Below are 23,963 nucleotides of genomic sequence, written 5' to 3' on the forward strand. Positions count from 1 at the left end.
CCTCTGGTGGTGGTGCAAACAGCGACTCGCCACGTGTGCAAAAATGTTCCCCACTGCAAACATGCACATGTTACAAAACGTAATCTGTTATAGCTGCACGTGGACATATATCATAACTGTAAACACACATGAGCGTGCAGCAAATTACAGGCTTGTATTTGCACACTTAGGTTTTCAAGTGACTCCATTTTGCATCCATGAAAGCATGCATGCATACACACAAACACATGTGCACACACACACACACACACACACACACACTTACGAGAGCACCGCTAATGAAATCCAGAGCTGCGTTTCATTGCAACACGGGTGGAGAAAGCATAGAGGCTGATTGTGAGCTGAGGCGGTGGTGGACAAAGAGTTCACATTCCCCCGTAGATTTAGAAAGTGGAAAAATGCTTTACACGTAATAAAAAAACAATAGGTAGCCACAGAGCTGGCTGGGCTCATAGCAGGAAACACAGGATCTGCAGCGTGAGCAGGGTCTGAGAGAGGTAAGCCGCTTTATAACGTCACGTTAAATGTCTATTAGGCTGCAGCCGTAGCAGAGGTTAACACCCGCACATTGATCCTATAACAACTTCAATGCACTATTAATAATCACCAAACTTCCATTCAGCTCCGAGGCTCTGCCCCCCCGACTCTCAGTGACTTCTCCACTAACTTTTATACGCCTTCAATTATTAACCACTTTCAACGAGACGCCATGTCTGACAAAAGAAGAACAATAAGGCAACATCCTTTCCGAGTTAACGTCAGGGCTGAGTGGACACATGGAGACAGTCTCTCTTCCTCCTCCTCCTTCTCCTCCTTCTCCACCTCTTCCATCCCTCCATCTCCCCATCCCTCCTGCTGGAGGAATTCCCAACCCTCTCTGCAGGTAGCCAGCCAGCCAAGACCAGCAGAACATGTGTTTTCCTCCCCTGGTCGGGTCAACGTGAGGTCGTTCATTCATACTGTGATATAGAGGCACTGCTCTCACCCGCTCACTGGTTTACTGTGTGCCGCACCCTCACTACACATGATGGATAGATAGATAGATAGATAGATAGATAGATAGATAGATAGATAGATAGATAGATAGATAGATAGATAGATAGATAGATAGATAGATAGATAGATAGATAGACGGACGGCTGGAGGGAAGGACAGATGGATGGATTGATGGATGGAAAAAAGAATGATGGATGGAAGAAAGAAAGAAAGAAGGATAGACAGATAGATAGATAGATAGATAGATAGATAGATAGATAGATAGATAAATAGATAAACAGACAGATAGACAGATAGACAGATAGAGACCCCCCCCCCCCCCCCCCGCCTCTCGTCTCAGCTCAGTTTTCAGCTTGATCCTTGACGTGTGATTTTTAAGAGGGAAACTGCGTCTTTATTTTTTCATGTGCTCGAGTCTCGGATGCTTTTGAACTTTGACCGCAGAGTTATGAGTTTTCTCTTCAGGCTCAAAGGAACGTAAAGGAAAATATTTTTCGGGGGACAATCTACACAGGATATTCATGTTTCAAAGCAGGTTTTGATTTGGGTAACATCGGGGGAAATCTGGCTTTTAACCGCTTCCCCAAATTTGTTTTGTCCATTCTTTAGAAACATTGATAATATTGATGCAAGCGGAGCCCAAACACAATATTGTTGCAGATGATTGGAGAGTTATTAGTTGATTTACTCAGGAAGAAAGATGAATTTGTGCAACTTAACTTTTCCAAACATGAGAATTAGAGGCTTAAACATCGAACGCTCTTATTATTGATCAGATAGACTCTTGTTCGCAGCAGCGCCTCCACATCCCTTATGGCCTGTGATAGTGCCGGAGGCTGCCACCTGGGGGGGTGTAATAACAACCAGAAGGACCAAAGATGCTGGAAGATATTTTGTATAAAGGAAAAGAGAACGTGTACAAAGTGATTAGAGAGAAGAGTGCTTCAGAAGAGAGGGAGGATGGTGTGATTTCTATCTTTTCTGATTGTAGCCTGACTTTTTCTTCGAGGTCTGTCTCTGTATCAAGGTTTTGATCATATGTACACTGGTGACACACATAAAAAGGTCCATTAAAGTATTAGTCAAGTAGAGTAAAGTCAGGTTTATTTAAAATGCACATTAAAAACAACAGGAGTTGAGCCAAAGTTAGGGAAAAATAAATAAACAGAGCGAGAGATAAAGATAAAAGACCTAATGTGACTATTCCAGAGTTTACTGGCAGCAGCAAAGAAAACTCTGTTCGAGGTTTAAGTCAAATAAACAAGTTGTACTACTTTAACACTGGTATATTATTTTGACATGTTTTGGGAAGATTGTTGTAGTTTTATTTCCCGCCCCTAGAGAAGAGTTCAAAGAAAAATTGCTCCCCTCAACAGCCCTGTACTTTTTCTACAGTCCCTGAAATAGCAGTAGTTCAGTTGCCTGACTTTCAAAGCAGGATTAAGAAGTTATCCGGATAACTTTGGCTAATTAAATCCCAAAGCCCACTTAAATCCAGAATCTGAGCTAAAATAAATACCTTTTCTGCTCCAAAGGAAAAACTGATGCAAACAACACGCAGGCGTCCCCGAACCACTTCCTTATCGTACGGGAACGACAGCTGCGGACAAGCTGCGGAGACTGTAAAACACTGAGGGGACATAAAATGAATAAACAACAATAATAACACTTAGGTATCACAGCCTGTACTTAATGTTTATCAGGTGTTGCGGCGGCCATGACAACGTGCTGAGTAAGATTCTCGGCGGGGGGCATCCTCTCGGCCCCATCACCAGCATGTGGGGACCGACGGGAGCTGAAAAGGCGAGACAAGAGATTAAGGAGGCCGGGAGCTTTGTCTGTGCGCCCTCTCCACGCACACACACACACACACACACACACACACACACACACACACACATACACTGACGCTCCCATTTTTTCTTATTACCGTAAGCACGAAGGGAAAAAAGAACAAAATAGTTACTTACTAATGGACCAAAAACGTCCCCAACTCCCAAACCCTTTCACTCCCCCGAAAAGCTGCAGAGAGAGAGACCACTCACCGGATCTGTTCTCGGTCCCCACTATCGAGGACCCCATTTAGTCCATCATGCCGTGCCCTGTGAGGAATGGATTTTTTGGGGACATCTTGTGAGACCGGGTGAAATGTGAGTTAATGGGGGAGGGAGTCGGTGGTTGAGCGAAGGAGCCGGGGCAGAGTAGGTAGTTAAAGAGCAGCACAGTGCCTTCGGGGTACTCAGTGCATCCTGACTCACACTGGGAAAAGTGTATTTATCAACTTAATAGCAGGTGTCTGATTGAACATGACTATGATTACAGTAAGTTGTTCCTTCTTTTGGCTCCTCTTCCTCCTCCTCCTCTTCCTCCTCATCACACTCCCCCCTCACAGCTCCCTCCTGTTTTCCACCTTCGCCATCATTTACCTCCTTTTGCAAAGCTACAGGAGGATGGTGTAGCTCGTATTAACACCATCACAACACAATGTTACAGCAGCATGATTTATTAAACGTATGCGTCATTTCAAATTTGGAGTGTCATTAAACTCTATGCACAGATGAATGCGTCTTCTCTCAAGTAACTTTTATTGCAAAGTTTATTAACCGATGGTTCATGTGACCTCAAAGTGGAGGGAAAAAAAAGCAAGAATATCGGACGTAGAAATGATCTTCCGAGGGAGAAACAAGTGGATAAACAAGAGGAGGAATCCGACTTGTGGAGGATGGGGAGCGGGAGCCATTTAGCTGATAAGGCAGGGAAGGCCCTTCAGGTGTCTCCTGCTCCACTGCTGTGTAAATGAGCTCCAATTAAACAGGCGGCCCCGAGCTCTGGGTCTCCCCCCAGCCTCCTCCAGCCCCCTCGAAGCCTCCCCCAGCCCCTCGCTGCTCGCCGTAAGGCCCAACCCACCCCATGGCTCCTGCAGCTGCTCGCTCACTCCCACTCTCTGTTTTTCACTCACACTGCGTGACTCTGAGGCCTGCTTAACTTAACTTGTGTGCTTGCGCGCTTGTCTGTTGAAATGTGTGCGTCTCCACGTAACCCGCGTGTGTTTGTTAGCCCCGCAGCATTTCAGCTTACTGTCAGCTCTCGATAAGTGACAGCATGGTGGAGATTCTGCATCCCAGTGTCGGGTTGATTTGTGTATATTGCAGTAATTGCTCTGCAACTGGAAACTTATTCTCACCGCAGCCGAAAATCAAACGCAACATGGAGGAATAACATTCCGCTGAATATTGATCTTATTTTTTTTTTTTTCTCCCTCGACCTTTTAACCTGCACGTTCCCAACTGTTGGGAGCGTCTCCGGACGCCGACCAAACACAACATTAATAGTTTGCAAACATTGTCTGATTCCTCAGAAGGCCTTTGCCACGCAGCGGCGGGGGTCTGATAACAGCGGGAGATTTGGCCAATTAGACGAGGCGATGATTTAGGTGGCCAGATTGGGAGAGTCACTGTTGGCTGCGGGCCAGGACGCCAGGGTTGCCACCCCTGATCCTCGAGAAGCCACGACACACGCAGAGCTCCTAAATGACCACAGTGAGAGGAGAGGAGGGGATGAACATTTTAATGACCGGCGCCACACTCATTTTGCACAAAAAATATTATCTTCCTGGTCGCAGTGAATCCCAAAAGGGCTGAATATTCTCAGAATATTGTCATTATTGAAGAATACGTAGATTTTTTTTTTTTCAATTAGTCAATTCACTGTTTAGGCTTTAAAATATCAAAATATCCCTGAAACTCTTTGAATAGATTTTCTTGTTCAACAACAAATGATTTTACATTTATAATGATATAAAACATCAATCCTCACAATTTAAAAGCTGTAACCAGCAGTTTAGCATTTTTGCTTAATAAATGACAAACTTAATTAGGCGATTACCAAAAGTGTCGGTGATGGATTTCCCGGCCGACACGACTTAACATAACTAATCGTTTCAGCACCGAATCCCTCACATTTAGAAGTAAACACAAATAAAAAAGAAAAGATACTTTGTGGTGAAGCTCAGCACATTCCCACAACCTTTCTCATTTCACCCCAGCGATAGAAATTCAGATTGAGCTTTGCCTTAAAGGTGTCGTTGTTTACGACGGACGGGGTCGAAGCGTCGAGACTCGACTCCAGCTCGTGTGCAGCAGATCGCTCCCGACCTCCCACCGCACGCGGGGAGCACAATTACCTGTTCTTGTCGAGGCACACAGGCCCTGTCAGCGGCACCTCGTGCATAATACATACCTGACATTCTGCAAACGTTACCTGCCACATGTAACCAGTCGCACTGTAAAAGGTGTTTGTCTGCTCCCCCGCCACTCCAAATGCTAGATATTTAAAATTAATGGCTGTGATTAAGATACTTTAAAACCCACAAATGGTATATTTAAATATTAAGTCACATGTAATTAAGCAGGGAGAAATATTCATCCCCACTGTTAGGGCAATTATAACAATTTCCATCAAGGGATTTCTCAGCTTGACTTTTGTTTCTGAGCAATAGTGATTAACATTATGGTTAATTGAAGTCATTTTCTAAGACTTGGGGTATTTCTTATTCCCTGGCCTTAGAAAAAAAAAAGAAGCTGGACAGAGCGGAGGCGGCAGGCAGGGCTGTAACCACATGATTTCCTCCTCGCCGCTTCCTTCCTGTGAGCAGATTTAACTGTGCATGGTGGGGGGGTCGTCCCCAGGTGGCTGAGGAGGTCAGTGTCCCCTGTGGCAGCGGTGAATCAGTGGACAGTCGGAGATGAGGGCCCAGTGGGGGGGGACACCGATCGGGGTTCGCATTTCCTTGAATTAAAAAAAAAACCCGATGGGTGGGGGGGTGGTTGATGGCGTGATGTCCACCTTGTTGGGTGATCAGAGGCTTGTTATAACTCAACATGTCTTGTTTTTCTCCCCGTCAGACATTCCCATTAAAGCTACACCAGTAATTAAGCTATTAGCCGGCACTAAGTGAAAATTAACACTATAGCCTGATGGCAATAACAGCTTAAAGTGCCCCTGGGGTCAAAAAGTGTGTTTTGATTATTTCACATGTATGATTGACCTTCGCTGTGCAGAATGTAAATGATGTATGTGCAGAGGTGGCGAACGCCAGGTTTCACATTCATCTGAGAGGGAAAGTTTAGCACCTTGAACTGGATTTTATGACATCACAACTGGTCTGAAGTTAATCACACACCAGTGAGACGTGGAAACTCGAAGAGAGTTTTCAGTGAAGTAAATGTGTTAAACTTTTGAAGTGAGGAATATTAGAATATTCATAGATTCTGTGTTTTTTAACAAAGGAGAAGGAGTGGTAGTTAATTTTACTTTCTTGAGTCAGAAAACCTGATCAGACACCAATTATTATTCCATGCTGACTATTTTTACACACTCCTGCAGCAGGTTGGGAGGAGGGGGGGGGGTCTTTAACTTGATCGGCCCATGTAGTTTCTGCATCAGGACATGTTGACAAGAAAATCCCACTTTCCTTAAGTTTGCCCACCACCTCACATGCGGTATTAATAACACCCAGAGCCAGAGATTACGTTTTAATGGTGATGAGATTCGATAAATCACGAAATGTGATGAAGAGGTGACTGAGGTTGACGCTGTCGCTCAAACTGACAAACTGTTTTTGGAATTTCCCATCTGCTTGTGCATCGAGTTCTCCTGCGTTGTTTTGTCGTTTGCCAAAGTCGGCGTTCAACTCTTCTCAATCTGTTTACACGATGATGCGTCTCGGTATCAGCTAATTGCTGTGGAACAGAAAGAAAGCGTGCAGTCGCGCCGCGGCCCCTCTGTCAGGATGCTCAAATCAAGACGTAATTGTCCCCCGGCTTTTCCACGCCACACAGTGCAACTCCATTTCCAAATCTGTCTCACTGTAAGTAATACGCCTGCATACTGCCATGAGTGACACGGGCCTCTCCTCCGCGGCGCCGTGACCCGTTTTAGAGATCAACGCCAGCCCATGAGCCTGCACCCAGCAGTCGTCCTCCCTCTGAATGTTATTACAGAGGGAAGCAAGGTCAGATTGCAGAGATGATGATACATGGGAAGCACTTTGGAAATAAGAAAGTCCTCTTTTTCCTTTTTTTTGCCGCTGCATCGCATATTGACCTTGGCATTTCTGACAATAGCATCCATCACACACATGAAACCTTTCCAACAGGCAACGTCGGTCCGCTGAGCAGCCAAGTGAATCAGATTAAGGAATAACACCGGTAGATGGATGCCTGACGTCAAAGCGGCGGAGGGATCAACCTCCCTGTTCCTTGTGAAGTCCACTTCCTCTGCACCCAGTCCCCCCCCCCCTCCTCCTGCACCGCCCGGCTGGGTTATGTTTCTCTGATTTTGACACAGATGATTAACGGCTACTGGATTACTTTGTGCTTGCGATCGATACTACAGCATTATGCCGGTGATTAATTCAGCGCAGCATTGAGAGGTTGTCGATTCAATCATCCGCCGCGCAAGGGTTCAGCAGTTTAGACCCCAAAAAAGTTCAGTGAAAGTAAAATCTATTACCCATGTATAATTTAATCACCCCCCCCGTCCATTCTTTTTTGTGGATTCAGTTTGTTTTTATCTCTATTACAAGTTATTACAAGTTACTATAATGTGAAAAACTTGCCTCGCGATAGCAACTCAGTCGCTTTATGGGCTTTCCAGCTAATCACTGCAGGACATCCCTTGTAAGACTAATGAAATATCCATTCACTGTACGCAAACCTTGTTTTCAAATGTCTTGCATGGGCTCAAGTTCCCCAAACCATTACAAATCGCGTTACTGTACAATAAATATAAAAAGCATCTCTAAAAGAAATGACCCTTTTTTACGTGGGTCGCAAAGTGAGATTCCAGGCTGACGGATGCTCTGCTCCAGGATCAGATCTCAGTAGTTTCCTGGTTGAGACTCAGGAAATCCTGCAGCACCTGCGCCAGAGTAACGGTGACAGTGGACGTAGAGAATCACTTTACTTATAAATTATGTTTTTATTTAAACCAAGAACACAATTTGTTTCTTCCGACACTAAAACTAAAATAAAATCTAATAATTGGTAGAAAACACAACCAGTTTGAACAGTGACAAACAAAAGGCATTTGTTTTTAGGGCTATTTAGGGCAAGAGTGTTGTTCCTATAGCAACAGTCAAGTGTGTGACAATGTTTTTACTGATTATAAAATGAATGAGAAAAAACATTCAGCTAATGCTCGAGTATTGGAGAGAAATGCAGACTACAACACGGCCAAAGCTTTGTGCCAGCGTGGAAAAAGACATTAACACAGTGCACGTGTGTGTGTGTGTGTGTGTGTGTGTGTGTGTGTGTGTGTGTGTGTGTGTGTGTGTGTGTGTGTGTGTGTGTGTGTGTGTGTGTGTGTGTGTGTGTGTGTGTGCTTCAGTGAAGGGCTGCACTGAAGTACTCAGCTGGGAGCATCCAGTCAGTGACCCCTGTCTTTCCAACTGTGTGGAGAGAACTCTTCAGTGTGCGTGCATGAATGTGTGTGTGTGTGTGTGTGTTGTGTGTGTGTGTGTGTGTGTGTGTGTGTGTGTGTGTGTGTTTGCAGGACAAAAAGAGAGAGAGGCAGATCGAAGCACAACACAAAGAACAGTGGAGCGTTGTGCGGCGCTGAGCCTCCTCTGGTCCACTCTGAGCTGCTCGTCCACATGCTGCAGCTCACGTAGCACGACCAGAGGAGAAGTCCTGAACCGCGCTGACCTTTGCACTTTGCACCGACACTGACTCACACAGGCCAAGGTGGCCGCCGCGCTGCATCTGTCTGGCTCGGGCCAGGTTCAACACATTCCCTGCACCCGGGGAGACGCAGCACACTCACTATATACACGTGGAGGTGGTTCTCATTTAATATTCAATACTGACGCACTGTCTGCAGCACATTCATCTCCATGAGCTCCTTTACTGCACAGATATGGGAAATTTAATTACATAAAAATAGATTTAGAAATTAGAAAAACAATCATATAAAAAATGTTGTAAACTTTTTCTTGAACAATTTATTGAAAATATATTGTTACTGTGATACAATGATTTTCAAATCACTCTGCATTTGCATTGGAAAACTGCAGTATCAGTGTTAATTGTTAATAATTAAAATCTCTCTCTCTTCACTTTAGAATTAAATCACAATTGATTCATCTAAAATTAATTTACTCTGAAATTACAATCTAGAAAAATGAAAAACTAATAAAAGCTGAAATTGTTAAAAATCTGTAATTGCCAATAACCTAAATATTGAATTGTGCCAATGTACCTAATGAATATATTTTTCATAAAAAGAAAAGAGAAACTGGGATTAGATCTTTTTGTACTGTGACAAACATGTGTCATAAATCTATTGGGTTTTGGATGCAAAAAATTTTGAAAATAAAAACATCTCCAGTTTTTGTCTTTATCAGTCGCAGCGTGACGGTGTTTTCCACAATCAAGTTTTACGGTGTGCCAGCGGTGCAGCGTGTCCACAGGGACTCTGTGGAGGAAGAGGTGAACACCAGGTGCTGCGACCCCTCTCGCACCATTACCACCGCACCGCCACGGCTTTCTGTCCCATTTTACCTTGTGTACACTCACGCCCCCCCCCAACCCCCCAAGACAACAGGATGGCACCACAACAGCTGCATGTTCTGCAGCTTTGTCCATTTACAGCAAATGTCCAAGTCTTCAAGGTTTTTTTTGTTTTGTTTTGTGAAATGCAGACAAAACATGGAGGACTCATTTTGTGAAGGCAGCATGGAAGCACCAAACTAAAATGGAGAGGGGTCATTTCATTTTTTGGGGGGTGTGGGGGAAGGAGAAGGCGGTAGTGTAGGATTGCAATGCACTGAGCAACATTCTCCTCAAACATGGACTTGGAGCACCCTCTACCCATCGCAGGTCAAAATGCAGGCCCCGGCCCCAGAGTCGTCCCGCGTGCTGCACGTCTGTAATCGTCTGGTTGCTCTTCGCAATTTCTCTTTTAACAGAAACCATGAGACCGGGAAGCTTCTTTAAAGGCTTCATCAACTGTGACCAACCACGGTCAGCAGTAACCCATGTTATACAGGCCGCGGTTATGACACCCTCAAAGGGCTGCCCCACGAGGAGGCAGGCGACAGGGAGGGGAGGGGGGGGCTACGAGTGGAACAGGGCCTCAGAAGTTTCCCACCTTCCCTTGAACCGCAGCCGCACATGCTCGGCAGGAGGTGGACAGGGGCAGCTTTGAAAAATAACACCTTTGTGATCCCCGGTGTTTGGGGATGGATCGTGGTCTGCAGATGGCTCCAGATACTCAGAGAGAAGAGAAGAGAGAGGGACTTCTCTTTCTCAGCTATTTTGTACCAGAGGAAGATTGGACATCCAAAAAGTCTCTGGACGTGACCTCATCTTGACAAATATTATATTCTAACCCTGCAGTTTCAAGTTGGTGTGTCCAGAGACTGAAGGTTTTACAGTCGTGTCTCCTCTAACACGGCCTTGATGGTGAGAACACGGGCGGCAATTAAGTTATACGAAAAAGTTGCCGTCATTCAGAGGGCTCACACGTGTCCTGCATGTGGCTACAGCTAATGGCCGTGAGTGGAAAACCAAAGAGGCAGACGTAGGAGCGGGGGAGCGGAGAGAGTTTTGTACAGGGGGGAATAAATTATTACGGGCCAAGCGACGGTGACAACGTTTCCCCCTCAGTCTGGGGGAAGGAAACACAGCGCTGAACTTCTAACCCCGGATTCTGAAATCATTTTTAGCCGCGGTTGACAGTCGGTAACCGGCACTTGACAGCGAGCGAGCTCACGAAGGCTGGTGACACTTTTCCCGTGGCTCAGCGGGGCCCTCGAATGATCCAGCCCTCTTCTGAAGGTGATCGGCTGTTGTGCTGTTTCTCTTTTCTTCCTCTTGGCTACTCGCCGTGGAGCAGAGCAGGTCTCATCCCCTTTTTTTCCGCCTCATTTGCATCCAACCCTCTTTTTCCTCCTCTTGTTCGGTTGCTAACATCACATCAGGATCAAACACTCCAAACACACATGTCACAGTTTGAAACATCCTCTTCTCGGGGACACGACGAGGGCACGCCATAAATATTCTTACCAAACCGATGGATTCCATTCAAGGGAAAACGTTTGTGATTTCACTTGTTTTCTTTTTAAACTTTAAAATTTCACGTGGACTTCATCCGGGGAATGTTTTTCCAACCCACAAATCTGAAGTGATGATTGCGATTCAGTGTTCATGTAGCAAGCCGGCTCACAGAGTCAGCGTGAGTGCCAGTCTGGGGGCTCGGTGCAGAAGACAGTGCCTCCTGAAGGCTTGTTTTGCCTCCAAACAGCTGTGGTGCCTCTTTTGTGTTATTTGGAGGGCCTGTTGCCCCTGCTCTATTCAGGGCTTTCACACCAGTCTCACTCACTTCTCACTCCCTGGGTTCCTCCTCGCAGGTCATAAATTAAGCGGAGGGAGGGGAAGGCTTGAGATCAGGGGAGAACCGGGAAAAAAAAAAAGATCAGTCAGGACCTTATTCCAGTTTGTTTGTATCACATTATATTCTATGATATAACCCGAAGCTGGAGGAGTTGATTAAGTTTAACAAGGAATATGCCACTCGGAGATTTCTCGTCTCGTCTGTGGATTTGTGAGTGAGGCAGTTTGGGTTTATCCACTTGGGGCCACGCTGCTGTTGACACTATATGTTATTTTAATGAGTGTTGCGGCGTTGTGGTTAATGTGGCCACAGCTCATGGCTCAGAGGTGCCGTGTGTGTTCATGAAGGGGGTCGGTGGGTAGTGGGGCGGGATGGGGTGGGGTGGCAGTGGCAGTGGCGGTGACAATATGGTTATGGTGACGAGCGCTGAGATAACTCACAACGTCTCTCCTGTCAAAACAAAGGCGACTTGAAGTGAATGACAGCGATGCACTTTAACCGGAGAAGCTTCTGGTGCAGCAGACTTTTATTTTCCATTCATATTACTATTCATATTAACAAATACAAAAAAAATCCCTATGATGGACATATTGTATTCAGTAAGGTCACCATACTGTGCACACTGTGACAAGGTCCTTAATGGTGTTAATAGAGGAAATATTGCACAGCTCAGTGGCGTGCATTGCTTGCTATTATCCCTTTGTAACGCAGAAAGATCAAAATTATGAAATATCATGTGACCCATGTGGGATCTATTCAGCGGTATCACAAAACTCCCATTGAAAAACGGTTAAATGGCTTCGCATGAGGCTGTGTGCGCAACCATATGGACGCCTCCACGTCTCCTGGTTTCATACATGTTTCTTTTGACATCAATAACGCCTCGGCATCCAGTGGCGTCTGGAAGGCGTCCAAAACAATTATAAAGCTGCCGTGGAAACTGAGGTCCTGTGCCAGGGTGAGGCACACTGTCTCCGCTCAGATAACCACATGGAAAGTCACAGCAAACAAAGCACTTGACAGGGGTGCAGGGATGGGAGTGAAAAGGGGAGGGGAGGGAGGTGAGGGACGGGCAGAGGTGAGGAGACAGGGACGGAATAACAAAAGCGGGCGAATGGGGCAAATTTGGACGTGCACAGATGATGAAAACGTGCACAATAGATTTGCTTTTTTACGAGAGGGTGAATTACACATATATTGTCATGCAAAACCCTTGTCATATGGATATTTATAAGAGAATCCGGGTATACGTCGAGGTTCAGTCAAGGGTTAAGTTTGTCCAGGTGATATTATGTGCATGAATGTGTGCGATTGTGTACGTGTGGAACATTGGGACCGGAGTAATGTATTGTAACCTTATGCTAACCTAATGAACAAGAGGATGAAAGCGGTGTAATGGAGGCATTTTCACATTCATCTTTAGGCTCCTCATTATGCGGCGGATATGACAACCTCGTTAGGAGTGCACGAAAGATTACCCACGCGGGTAAAGAGCACCACCTTCACGCACAAAAGAAAACACACAGAAAAATGGGAAAACAGGTAGGAATGCAGAGAGCAGGGACAATTGGTACACACACACACACAAACACACTCACTCACTCACACACACACACACATCCAAACCCCTGTTGGGAGTAACTGGGCTCTTGGAGTCAGGAAGACAATCTGACTGGCTCTCAAAGACCCCCCGACTGTCCGCTGTGTTTATTCAGATGGGAGCGGAGATCGCCACCATTTCAAAGCCGTTTCATTACTTTCTTTTGATCTCGCTGATGAAGAACATAAGTTTCGGTGTTTTCGTTGGACAGTCGGGATAATAAAACGGGCCCTTGATGCTACTAGCGGCTCCATTTATGTCACGTGTTGCGTAGTGGGTTTAAATTTAACCACACACAAGCTCAAAAATGTAAAAAATATGAATCTATCATGGGGGAAAGATCCATGCAAAACAGATTTTGAGGCTTAAAACATCTGTTTGTTTGCGACGCAGAGAACAACTGAGTGTTTTCTCGGCTATTTCAGGTCACCATAGGAAATGGCTGTAACGTGAATCAATTAAAAACGTGTTTTAGTCGTCTGGGCCTGAAGTGTCAGCAGATCTGCACGCGAGTCATCATTTGTTCTCATTAGTGTTTCTGGGAGAAATCAGTAGCGCTTGAGGAAATCAGGTAATTTGTATTCGCAAATAAGGAGACTCGGCCCAACAACGTCACGTCATTTGTAACAGTAGTGTGTGTGTATTGTGTGTGTGTGTGTCTTTGTGAGTCTATTTGTGACTGTTCTGTTTTACAATGAAAAGGCAAATTCTGCATTAGTCTTAGTAATGGCCACGAGGCCCGAGCACCATTAGCTCAACACTGCTCTCCAGTGGATTTAAAGTATAATAACCGGCCCATAAAGTTCAAGTGCACATCAACTGTGTGTCTCCGTTATATTCTTTGTTATATTTGTGTCTTCAAACTCGAAACAGCCAAATGTTCAGTACTGAATAAAACTGCTTGAAACGGGTCAGTGTTCTTATTGTGTTTCCTACTGTACGAAACACAAAGGGTCAAAGGTCATTGTTCCACAGGACGTTTATTGTTTTAAACCTTTTTTTAAAAAAGTACTGGGCTGATTTTCACAAAACTTGGTGAAAGGATGGAACATGGGCCAAGAAAGAACTCATCCTCAGATCTGAACAAACGGGAAGATCCAGGATTTTTACGGGGAGGACTGCAGCTTCCTGGAAAACAAGCTGAGTCTGGATTTGGATTCTCCCATCATGGGCCTCAGGTAACTTCCTTTTGGGACCCAGACCCTCAGAGGATCAAGCCCCGGTTTACATCACTCGGAGCTCCAGCATCAACTCACCAGTCGGGAGAGTGAAGTAAGTTTTTCTTTTATCAAGATCTCAAAAACACCCGATCTCATGACGTTAAATTCCTGGATCTGCTACCTGATGTGTGTTCTTTCCTGATTCACATCCTTCCACAGAATTTGGTGTAAATCAAACCAGTAAAACAACCGACAAAGAAGGCAGACTGGGATGAAAACATAACCTCCTTGGTGAAGGGAACAAAGCACAAATACAGCTCCATTGCTGATTTACATATGAAATGAAAGCTCTGGTTGAAGTATGAGGAAGTTCATGCAAAGCAAATAGGCGTCATGCGGCTGCACCAGCTTCTCATCTGCCTTGTGTTTTGAAATTAGTAACTGCTGAAATGTATTTTTGAGGACGTTGTTAGAGCAGAAGGTGATGAGGACAGGTGGCTGCTGACAAAACCATCTCACAAGTCAAAGTGCACCCTTTTACTTTACTTACCTGTTCACCATCTCTCCTTGTGCTCCTCCTTGACTCTTTCTCTGGATGACGTCTGTTTTTCAGGCCTTGTCGTCATGTTTGATGCTGGCAGATGGTGAAACTGGTGCGTGCTCTTCATGGGACAACAATGTGTTTGTACATGTTCGCAGGTGTTTAAACAGATTTTCCTGACTTCAAAATGCTTCTGCTCCCTGGTTATTTCTACTTCATCCCGTACGGCAGGCGGCAGGAAACACTGATGGGTCATGATGATGCAGTCAGTGAGTTGTGTTGGTATGACGACCGACTGTACATGGCGTCGTGGGATTCCACTGTCAAGGTTAGAAATCAGGTGAAACTATCTTATGATGTCCATGCATTTATAGATGAACCATGAATAAAACGTTTTGTCATTTGGAACAACACGACATCAATGTTGCAGACAGATGTTTTTTAATTTTTTTATTTAATTTCTACTCAATACAAGCCAATGCAAAGACAAAGACACACTTATACACACATGTGTCACTACTTGAGTGAAAAAGAAAATATGAACGTTGTGGGAACAAGGATCTTGAGTTAACTGCAGGACTGAGAGATCAGAGAAGACAAAGAAAGTGACGTCGGCTCATATTCATCAGAGGAAGAACAAAAAAGTAAGGCACTTATTGAAAGAATATTGTATGTGTCATTGAAAGTAATGATAATAGTGAAATGAATATGAAATTGTGATTGTGGAAATTCTGAATCCTATTTGACAGCTTATGTGAAAAATCCATTCATCAACTATCGGACAGCTGCTGTTTTCCACTGACTGTTTAAAACTTCTCAGCATTAACAGCAGGGGGCATCTCTTAGTGTGGAAGGGTCTCCTGGCATGAATAGAGCTGTGGAGAATTTCTTACATATATATACTTCTTATGTATGATAAAGAAAAGTGGAGAATTTCAGTGAAGTTGATTAAAGTTTTAATAAAATAATACAATATTGTACTGTAAAGCACAAAGTACTTGCTTGGAAAAGTTCTGGAGCATGTGGACATAAAAAAAACCAGTTTGTACAAAATACTGTGAAACAAATACATGACAATCTTTATCATACGTTAAAACAAAAGTGTTGCATTGCAGTTCAAAAGTATTACAACTGCAATCTTAAGAAAGATTTTTTAAATGTCAATGTGCTTTGTTTAATTGAAAAATATAAAATATTGCTGTGTTTTTAAGAGGTTTTTATCACATCATTCACTTATATCAAGCTGTTCATTGATGACTAAAATGATGACAGTGTTTAATCCTTCATATTAAGTTGTAGTGCTAATTAACACAATTCACAACAGTAGAAATTCTCACCCTGCAGGGAGCGCCGGAGGAACACAGACATCAGAAGTGTTCTCATTTACTAAAACCCCAAAGTGGTTTTACACACACAGATACACAGATACACACACACACACAGGCATGTACTCACTTTCACCACAAAGTGTCCAGGTAGGAAACTTATGGACTTGAGCCTCAGAAACATGTCCACCAGCATCATGGTCACAACCCTGAAAGAAGCAGATTGAGGTCTTCACACGTACGTTTTCAGTGGTAAAAACTTAAAATGTCATAGGATAGTATGTCGTCAGGTGAGTGTCATTCCAGTCTGTCTGTTGTTTTAAATAAATAACTTCACAGTCTCCAATTCGTCAAGTCTCAGCTCTTTTACATAATTTATCTGTCAATAGTTGCTTCTTAACGAACAGGGATCTTTTTGTCTTTCATTCTCTGCACTGTTGTTATCAATCATTTGATCAAAGGAATTAGTTCGCTGGCATAATAGCTGTGATTATTTCCTTTACGAAAGAGGAATCTGGTTGATTGGTGACAGAAATATGAGTTACGCTGACTAAACAATCCGTTTGTTAACTGATTCACAACTTGTTTTCTCCTGTGCTAAAACCTCAGAACAGGACAAGTGACACATTCTGAAAGCGTCTGTGTCTTCTGCCTCCTGCAGATAAATCACAAAAGTAAAACCACACTCAGCACCTTCTCATACTCGACCTGAATCCAATGTAGCCATTTATAAATGTCCTGAATTTGCTGAGTACGTCTGTTTATCGTATCCAGAGAACTTTTACCTCTGTGCTTCCACTGCTTGTCTATCTGCAGCTGAGTGACGTGCAGTAAAGCATTGTGATTACAGCTTTGAAGAATTACTCCACCGCTGCATTGATGAGACACTTTCTCTCATAACATGTGATTTGCTGTAATACAGGAGAAGCAACACAATCACTGCTCGACACCTGACAGTCTAAACGCAGCTTAATAGAAGAGACGTGCTATTTTTGGGAGCATATCATTAATATCTCCACTCAATCCACGCGCATCAGGGACATTGTTATTCTGTGCAGTTGAAAGAGTGATGCTGTGGTAATTAGAAAATGGAAAATGAGATTCATCATTGCAAACATTGTTTTTATGAGATAATAACACCTTTTTCATTCAGCTTGTGTGTATCCATGGTGACATCTAGAGGTAGAATAAAACCCTAAAAAAAACTATGATTGAAAACATTCTTAAAACGTTGAATTTTTGAGAAATAAACAGACCTGTGTGTTTCCCCTCTCTGATCCAGTTTCATTATGCGCATTATTGACACAGAGATCGATTCTATTGGATTTTGCTCTAGTGCATCACAGCTGCTTCTGTTGTGCTCGGTTCTACACTCCTGCTCGTGATTGGCCCAGGCACATGGGAAGTCCGGTGACGGCGACCAATGGGATTAGAGCTTTATTCCATGTCCTGGTTCCGGAGTGGCCTGTTTCTATTTTAAGTAGCAGGTGAAATATCGGTGAGTATTCCTCATTTTAACATTACAGTTGTGTTTCTCATGGTTAATATTAATTCCAGCACACGTTATGTATTTGTGAGACGTGAGTATTGGAGGTAGGAAGCGTCTTGTGGATGAGAGATTGGATCGCATCGTTCCTCGGCGTGCGCGCTTTTTTACGCACGGATGAATCGTCCACGTTTGACATAACGAGTCGTAAAAGATGTGCAGTGATGTGAGCTACATGTTCACAGACACGTTGTGATGTGTGTACTGGTGGTTTATGTGCAAACACACACGCGGAGTAAGAGGATTTCTCATGGTGCTGCGTTCCCGTCACAAGTCCGTCACTTCCAGATCCAGCCAAGATTAATGTGTCGCCCACCATGGAGGGTCTGCAGCCGCCCCCCCACCCTCCATAACACCCACCATTTATTTATCTATTATAATAAAAACACTCTCCGTGTGGCAGATGGATAATGTTGCTCCACACATTCCAACATTCCTCCACACAGTTCAAATCACTGGATTCTACACAGACAAATAGAAAAAACATCCATCTGTCGATTTGTTTATGACTCTCACCTGCACCAACACAAGGTGGCGCCATATCTCCGATTGAATCCTCCCATTGATCGACAGCTCTGCCTGCAGGTCTGATAAAGATGGATATGTATGCTGTGCCCAGCCCGGAGATACCAGGCTGCCCCCCAGGACTAGAATACCTGACCCAGGTGAGCGTCTTTATTTATATCTGACATGTTTAATGTAATGTCAGCTGTTCATTTGGAACAACCTCACCTGCCGCCTTCTATAACTCAGTCTCCCAGTCTCTAGTAGTCTATAGAATTATAGAATTGTTTTATATTTAATTTAGTTTCCTGTTTTTATATTTAAACTCGCACAAATACACCACAGCAGGTTTAGGCGTCTTTGTCGAATGAAAAACAAAATGTCTGCATTCGAACGTAGCTGCTTCAGTGTTATTGTGCACGCTGGCTCACTGTCACGCTGTTGTGGGTTCGTGGGACAAGCTATAGATGGGTTTCCTGTTTACAGAGAGTCCAGTGTACGTGCACAGCAGGAGGAGAGAACATTTCAGCCCACACGAAAGAGTATTTTGGGACATTTTCAGTCAGAAAATAATGTATTTCAGATCAGAAATAAAGCAACTGGCTGGAAATCCCCTCACACATATTCCAGTGGGAAATACTATAGTAGCAAAGATAATACGAACAAAGACTAGACAAAATTAGTCCAAAACCATTGATCTAGTTACTGAGGCCCTATCACACTATTTAGCATTTAGTCACCTTACTACCAGGAGCGTTTCAAGGGACCTTGGGGACCCCGGGCAAAGGGGACCTTGGGGGCCCAGCGTTGAGCCAAACCAAAGTCAAAAAACACGTGATATCAAACCACATCATTCCAATCTTAAGACAAATCTTTCATCGTCAACATTATACACATAAATAATAGTAAAGTAGTAAAGTACAAACCTTCACTACCATCTCAAATACATCATATACACACATGTAGACGTTCTAGTCTTCAACCAAACCTCTAAAAGCCGGAACCTGAACATATCCGATCATAGAATTTAAGTTGGGTTCTCACACAATTATTGTTGCTGTGGAGTAATATAATCAACTGTTCTCAGGGGCCCCCTCCTCAGCTCGGGGGTCCAGACAGTCGCCTGCTTGGCCTTCACCCTGCTCTTGTTGTTGTTGTTGCAGATTTAACTTGTGTTCTCTGGTTTTCTAGGTGGACCAGCTGCTCATCAAACAGAAAGTGGAAGTTGTTGAAGGTACAAAACGTAAACAATGAAACAACTGAAAAAATATCACTGCTTCCTGGTTTGTTCTGTGCCGTTGGGAACGTTTACCACTAACGCCTCCGTACGTGTCGTTCACCCTCACGCAGCCCTCGTCGGTTTCGAGAGCAACAACAAGTATGAAGTCCGCAACGCCATGGGTCAGAACGTGTTCTACGCCGTCGAGGAGAACGACTGCCTGAGTCGACAGTGCTGCGGCCCCATGCGCTCCTTCACCATCCACGTGCTCGACAATTACGGACAGGAGGTCATCACCGTCACCAGGCCACTGAAGTGCATGTCTTGCTGCTTCCCTTGCTGTTTGCAAGAGGTGAGTGGAGCCTCTTCTTTCTAAGCACGATCCGTTTGTGTCCCTGAAATGACAGAGTTCGCCGCGGTTGCGGTTCACGATATTGTCCAAGCTTCAAATTTACATGTATTTTTGAAACAGTTCATGCCTACTAATCACACCCTGTTCTCCCACAACCCATCACTCAGCTGGAGGTGCAGTCCCCCCCTGGTAACACAGTGGGGTACGTTGTACAACAGTGGCATCCGTTCTCCCCTAAATTCCTGGTTACGGACGAACACTGCGAGCCTGTGCTGAAGATCCATGGGCCCTTCTGTGGATGGAGCTGCCTCCCAGATGTTGACTTTGAGGTGGGTTTCTCTAAACACAAGAAAACCATTAAATTGGTGAAAACATAACATGACACGGTAACATTCCCGCCCTCTGGGGGTGTTTTTTTTTTGTACTGGATCCTCCTTGTGCTCTGAGAAGGAAATGTGCTTCCAATCAAAGTGCACTGTAGCTTGGACGGGGGGGGCACGCTCCTGTGTGGTACAGTCTGGCCATTGTTCCACGGCTCAGCTGCTTTTATTACACTGAGCTGAGACAGGGATTTGGGTCAATGATACGGACCTTCTACCAGGGGAGGAGCCAACTGAGCCATGATATCACCCAGCAGATTTGAAGTCATTACTGTGGTCGCTGTGGCAACGGGCATAAAAAAAAACATGATCTCCCTCCAATGAAATGAATAAGTTCAAGGACTGATCTTTATCTTAACGCGACACGTTGGCTGTTTGTCTCGTCCTCAGATTCTCACCATGGATGAAGTCAGTAAAATCGGGAAGATCAGTAAACAGTGGACGGGACTTCTGCGGGAAATGTTCACAGATGCAGACAACTTTGGCATCCAGTTCCCCATGGACCTGGACGTGAGGATGAAGGCTGTGATGATCGGCGCATGTTTCCTCATCGTAAGTGAAATGTTAAGCATCTTAGCACGACTCCATGGTTAGTTACAGTTACATTTCGTTTTTTCGAAGGATTCTCTCATAGCAAATGAAATGTTGCCCGAATTGTTGCTGTTACAGTTGCAACAATCTAATGTGACCCAGCTTTTATTTGGGGAATGTATTCCTCTTCACGTGTGTTTGGATGTTTCATGTACGCACCTCTTCATGCACCACTTGGTTCCACATTTTGTAGGAAATGCGACCTGAAACCAGCCGATCGACACAAATGCAAAACAGCTTGTCGGCACTTCCCTCTGCAGTTGCACGACTTACATTTGTGAATGTTAGTAAAGTGCGTACCTCCGCCAAGGCCCGGCGGCACCATTAAATTCAATCAAGCTGCACCAATTTTCACATACTCATAGATATCAGTCAATTTTAGCAGTGATGTATCCATGAACGAATATGTCTCCTTGGCTGATGTATTTTACTGCAATAAGGCCTTAATATCATTTTAATGTTTTGCTTTTCTACAGTATTTACACTTTCTTCTCTTTTCCTCTTCACAGGATTTCATGTTCTTTGAGACGACTAACTAGGGGCCGAGCGGGATTTCCGAGAAAGCATTCAACATTCCTGGAAGAACAAGGCCATAAAGCCGTGATGATCAGTACTGAAAGCCCTGACATGGAGCAAACCTGTCCAACGGATGGTGTGAAGAAAGTACTGAGAGGTATCCACGTGTTTTCATTTTGCATGAACAGTGAAGCCTGGGGGGGGGGGGGGTGCAAAACTTCAAAATTAAATGATAACGACCAGAAACACGTTAATGAAACGTTTGTGAAGGAAGAATTGTGTTTCGTCATAGTTTGGATGGGGTCAGCCTCGTGTGCTTTGGTCAGATCAATAGTCAAGATGTTACTTTGTAGAGATCACTCAGCTTGTCGTTATATTGTGAGACCTGCAGGACTCGTGTGCTGCATTAGTTCCTAGATCTTATTTATTGATTTTTATATTTTGTGTTATTTGTCAACATCAGTGTGTGAGGTGCACGCAGCTTTTTCGTGTCCGTGTGCTACGAGTGCACTTGTGTGTGTGTGTGTTCACAGAATCATGAACTATCATAGGAATCAAGTTGATATTTTTGATGCCATAACAATTATGCGTTGTCGACTCCGGGGGAGGTTTACAGCATGTTATGCTGTCCCGGTCTTGTCCACTAGAGGGAGCCAGCTTTTCATTTAAAAATAATGCCCGAATGAACAAATTTAATCAAATACTAGAGTCTGATGACATTGTATATTTTTGGACAAACTCAGGTTGAACTGCATGGTACTGTAAAATAGTGTTGGCTGCTTACCTGCTGGCTCTGTGAATCCCACACCTCAGTGTTTGAGTACTTTGGAGGAGGTTTTGTACATTAAATAATATATATATTAATGTTATATGTCATATTTTGAATAGATATCCTGGTGCATCCTGGATTTTTCTAATCTATTCCACTGTTACTTTACATATTTAACAGTTTGAAATGCAAAGCTCAGAAAATACAGCTGATGCAGCATTATACAGTTGATTTGATGAGTGTGGCAATCAGTCTGATTTGGAAAGTATTGCAGCAAAGACATTAGCTATGTGCTACATCAACATTACGGTTCCTTTGTAGCATCATCATTCTACAGATGGTTAAAAACACCCATCTAAAGTTAGTTATTAAGCCTTAAAAGCTTAAAAGGCTTTTTATTTTTGTATGAAGTATTATACACAGCCCGCTGGGAGGTGTTTCCATTGGCAGACTCATATTTTCTTGTGTGGACAGTGTTGTTTTTCTGCCTTCAGTGCAATGACACTTGTTTGTAGAATTACCATAAGTGGATTTACCTTTTAAAAGCAGCATTTCAAGACGAAACTATGTGATCGAGTGCTTCAGATGGATGTATTTTTGCATATTGCTCTGTTTTTATGGCTTAAGTTGTTGAGAAACTATTCGATTTAATGTATAAATTTGAATTACATTCTTGCCATTAACATTATTTTTGGTTAAAGAAGCATTAACAGTAGAGGCTGGTACTGGATCCTCTAAAGGCTCTGTGATTGTGTTTAAAAGCCAAATATTCAAATCAGAATGTGATACAAAGGGAATTAAGCTATTTGTAGTATATTTAACAGTTAAAGTACTTATTCTTCTACTTTTGCACTAATACTGTGAACTAATGAACCATGTTGTCATTTTGTCATGCGATGAATGCAAACTAACTCTGTGAGCTGAGCTTCAATAAAACCCAAGTGTGATGTGTGCTGTTGTTTTGTGGTTTTTTGTAAATCGTCAGATCCATTAAGCTCCAAAACTCACTGAGCCTCAAAATAAGATTTTTTTTATCTGGCCTTGAGTCCTCCCTCCAGTGCAGACTCTCACAGTGAGCGTAACAATGGTCAGACCTTGTCAAAGTTAATGTAAAACCACTGAACCTTGCTTGTTAATTAGTGGAGCTCATTTGCCACCGTCATCTTGTTTTAGCGCAGCCTCCTGAAAGTGCTCAGGTGAAAGCTGAAAAGTCGGAAGAAAAAAATGTAAACTGCCGCAGCGAGTAATTGACTGGACCAATTACGTCGAAACGTAGATTAAACGATTACATGAAAAAACGGAAATTAGACGATTAAGTTTTCTCCGTTTTCAAATAAGCCCATTAACCTGAAGCAGTTAACCTTTGGTGTAAAGTAAAGAAAATCCCTGTTTTAATCACACAACAATGGAAAGAGCTGCTCCGGGGTCGACTAAAGACGAAGGTCGTGCTTCCATTCTTACTGTCTCAGCTCAAACTGTAATTTTTTCTCAAACTGTTACAACTCTGGTATAATAGAGTCTTTTCATTTTTAATCGACAAAAGATCAGAAGGACTGTGTTGAATGGCCACTCTGCTGATACGAAACATTTGAGGCCACGCGTCTGTTGCGTTTAACCTTTCATATAAGTACCTTGTTCTATCTCTGACTTATATGAATTCCCATGAGTCATGGTGAGAACGAGGCTTTTTGTGTAAGTGTCGGTTTAACACATTTCCTGGAATAGTTGTCTGGAACATATGAGGCAAGTGCAGCCCTGACTCCTATAGCTGTGGTTAGAAAACAATGAGCAGTGGAGGCGTGTACATGCGCAGCAAGAGATGACATGATTTACAAAAAAAATATTTGTATAGCAGAATAACAGTGTAAGTCAATTCACCCCTGGGACGTTTTTATACAGATGCTCATGGTCCCCAGAGGATGAACCCTACAGACTTTGTCCATCACCTGACTTTTCCTCTAGCACCACCATGAGGTTGATCAATGAAATAAACACAAATTAGAACAATGTAAAACTACTTTTTTCTCATTTCCTCCAGATCGTGACCACAACTTCTAAGGTTTCTGTTC

General features: G+C 43.7%; 1 protein-coding gene across 2 annotated transcripts; it reads left to right on the forward strand.

The window, feature by feature from the left end:
• The first annotated feature begins 17,270 nt into the window (after positions 1-17,270).
• Positions 17,271-22,922, forward strand: si:ch73-206p6.1 (phospholipid scramblase 1). 2 transcript variants are annotated; one of them, XM_034572907.1, is made up of 7 exons: positions 17,271-17,515; positions 18,149-18,228; positions 19,259-19,301; positions 19,418-19,638; positions 19,806-19,967; positions 20,409-20,570; positions 21,119-22,922. In XM_034572907.1, exons 2-7 carry the CDS (start codon positions 18,160-18,162, stop codon positions 21,146-21,148), a joined length of 687 nt encoding a protein of 228 aa, XP_034428798.1. In that variant the 5' UTR covers positions 17,271-17,515; positions 18,149-18,159; the 3' UTR covers positions 21,149-22,922. The 2 variants fall into 2 exon arrangements, with proteins under 2 accessions (XP_034428798.1, XP_034428799.1); XM_034572908.1 differs by having other exon boundaries at positions 18,137-18,228; positions 21,119-21,259.
• Positions 22,923-23,963: the final 1,041 nt, after the last annotated feature.

The sequence above is a fragment of the Hippoglossus hippoglossus genome, chromosome 20 (assembly GCF_009819705.1).
Source record: "Hippoglossus hippoglossus isolate fHipHip1 chromosome 20, fHipHip1.pri, whole genome shotgun sequence".
NCBI lineage: Eukaryota > Metazoa > Chordata > Actinopteri > Pleuronectiformes > Pleuronectidae > Hippoglossus > Hippoglossus hippoglossus.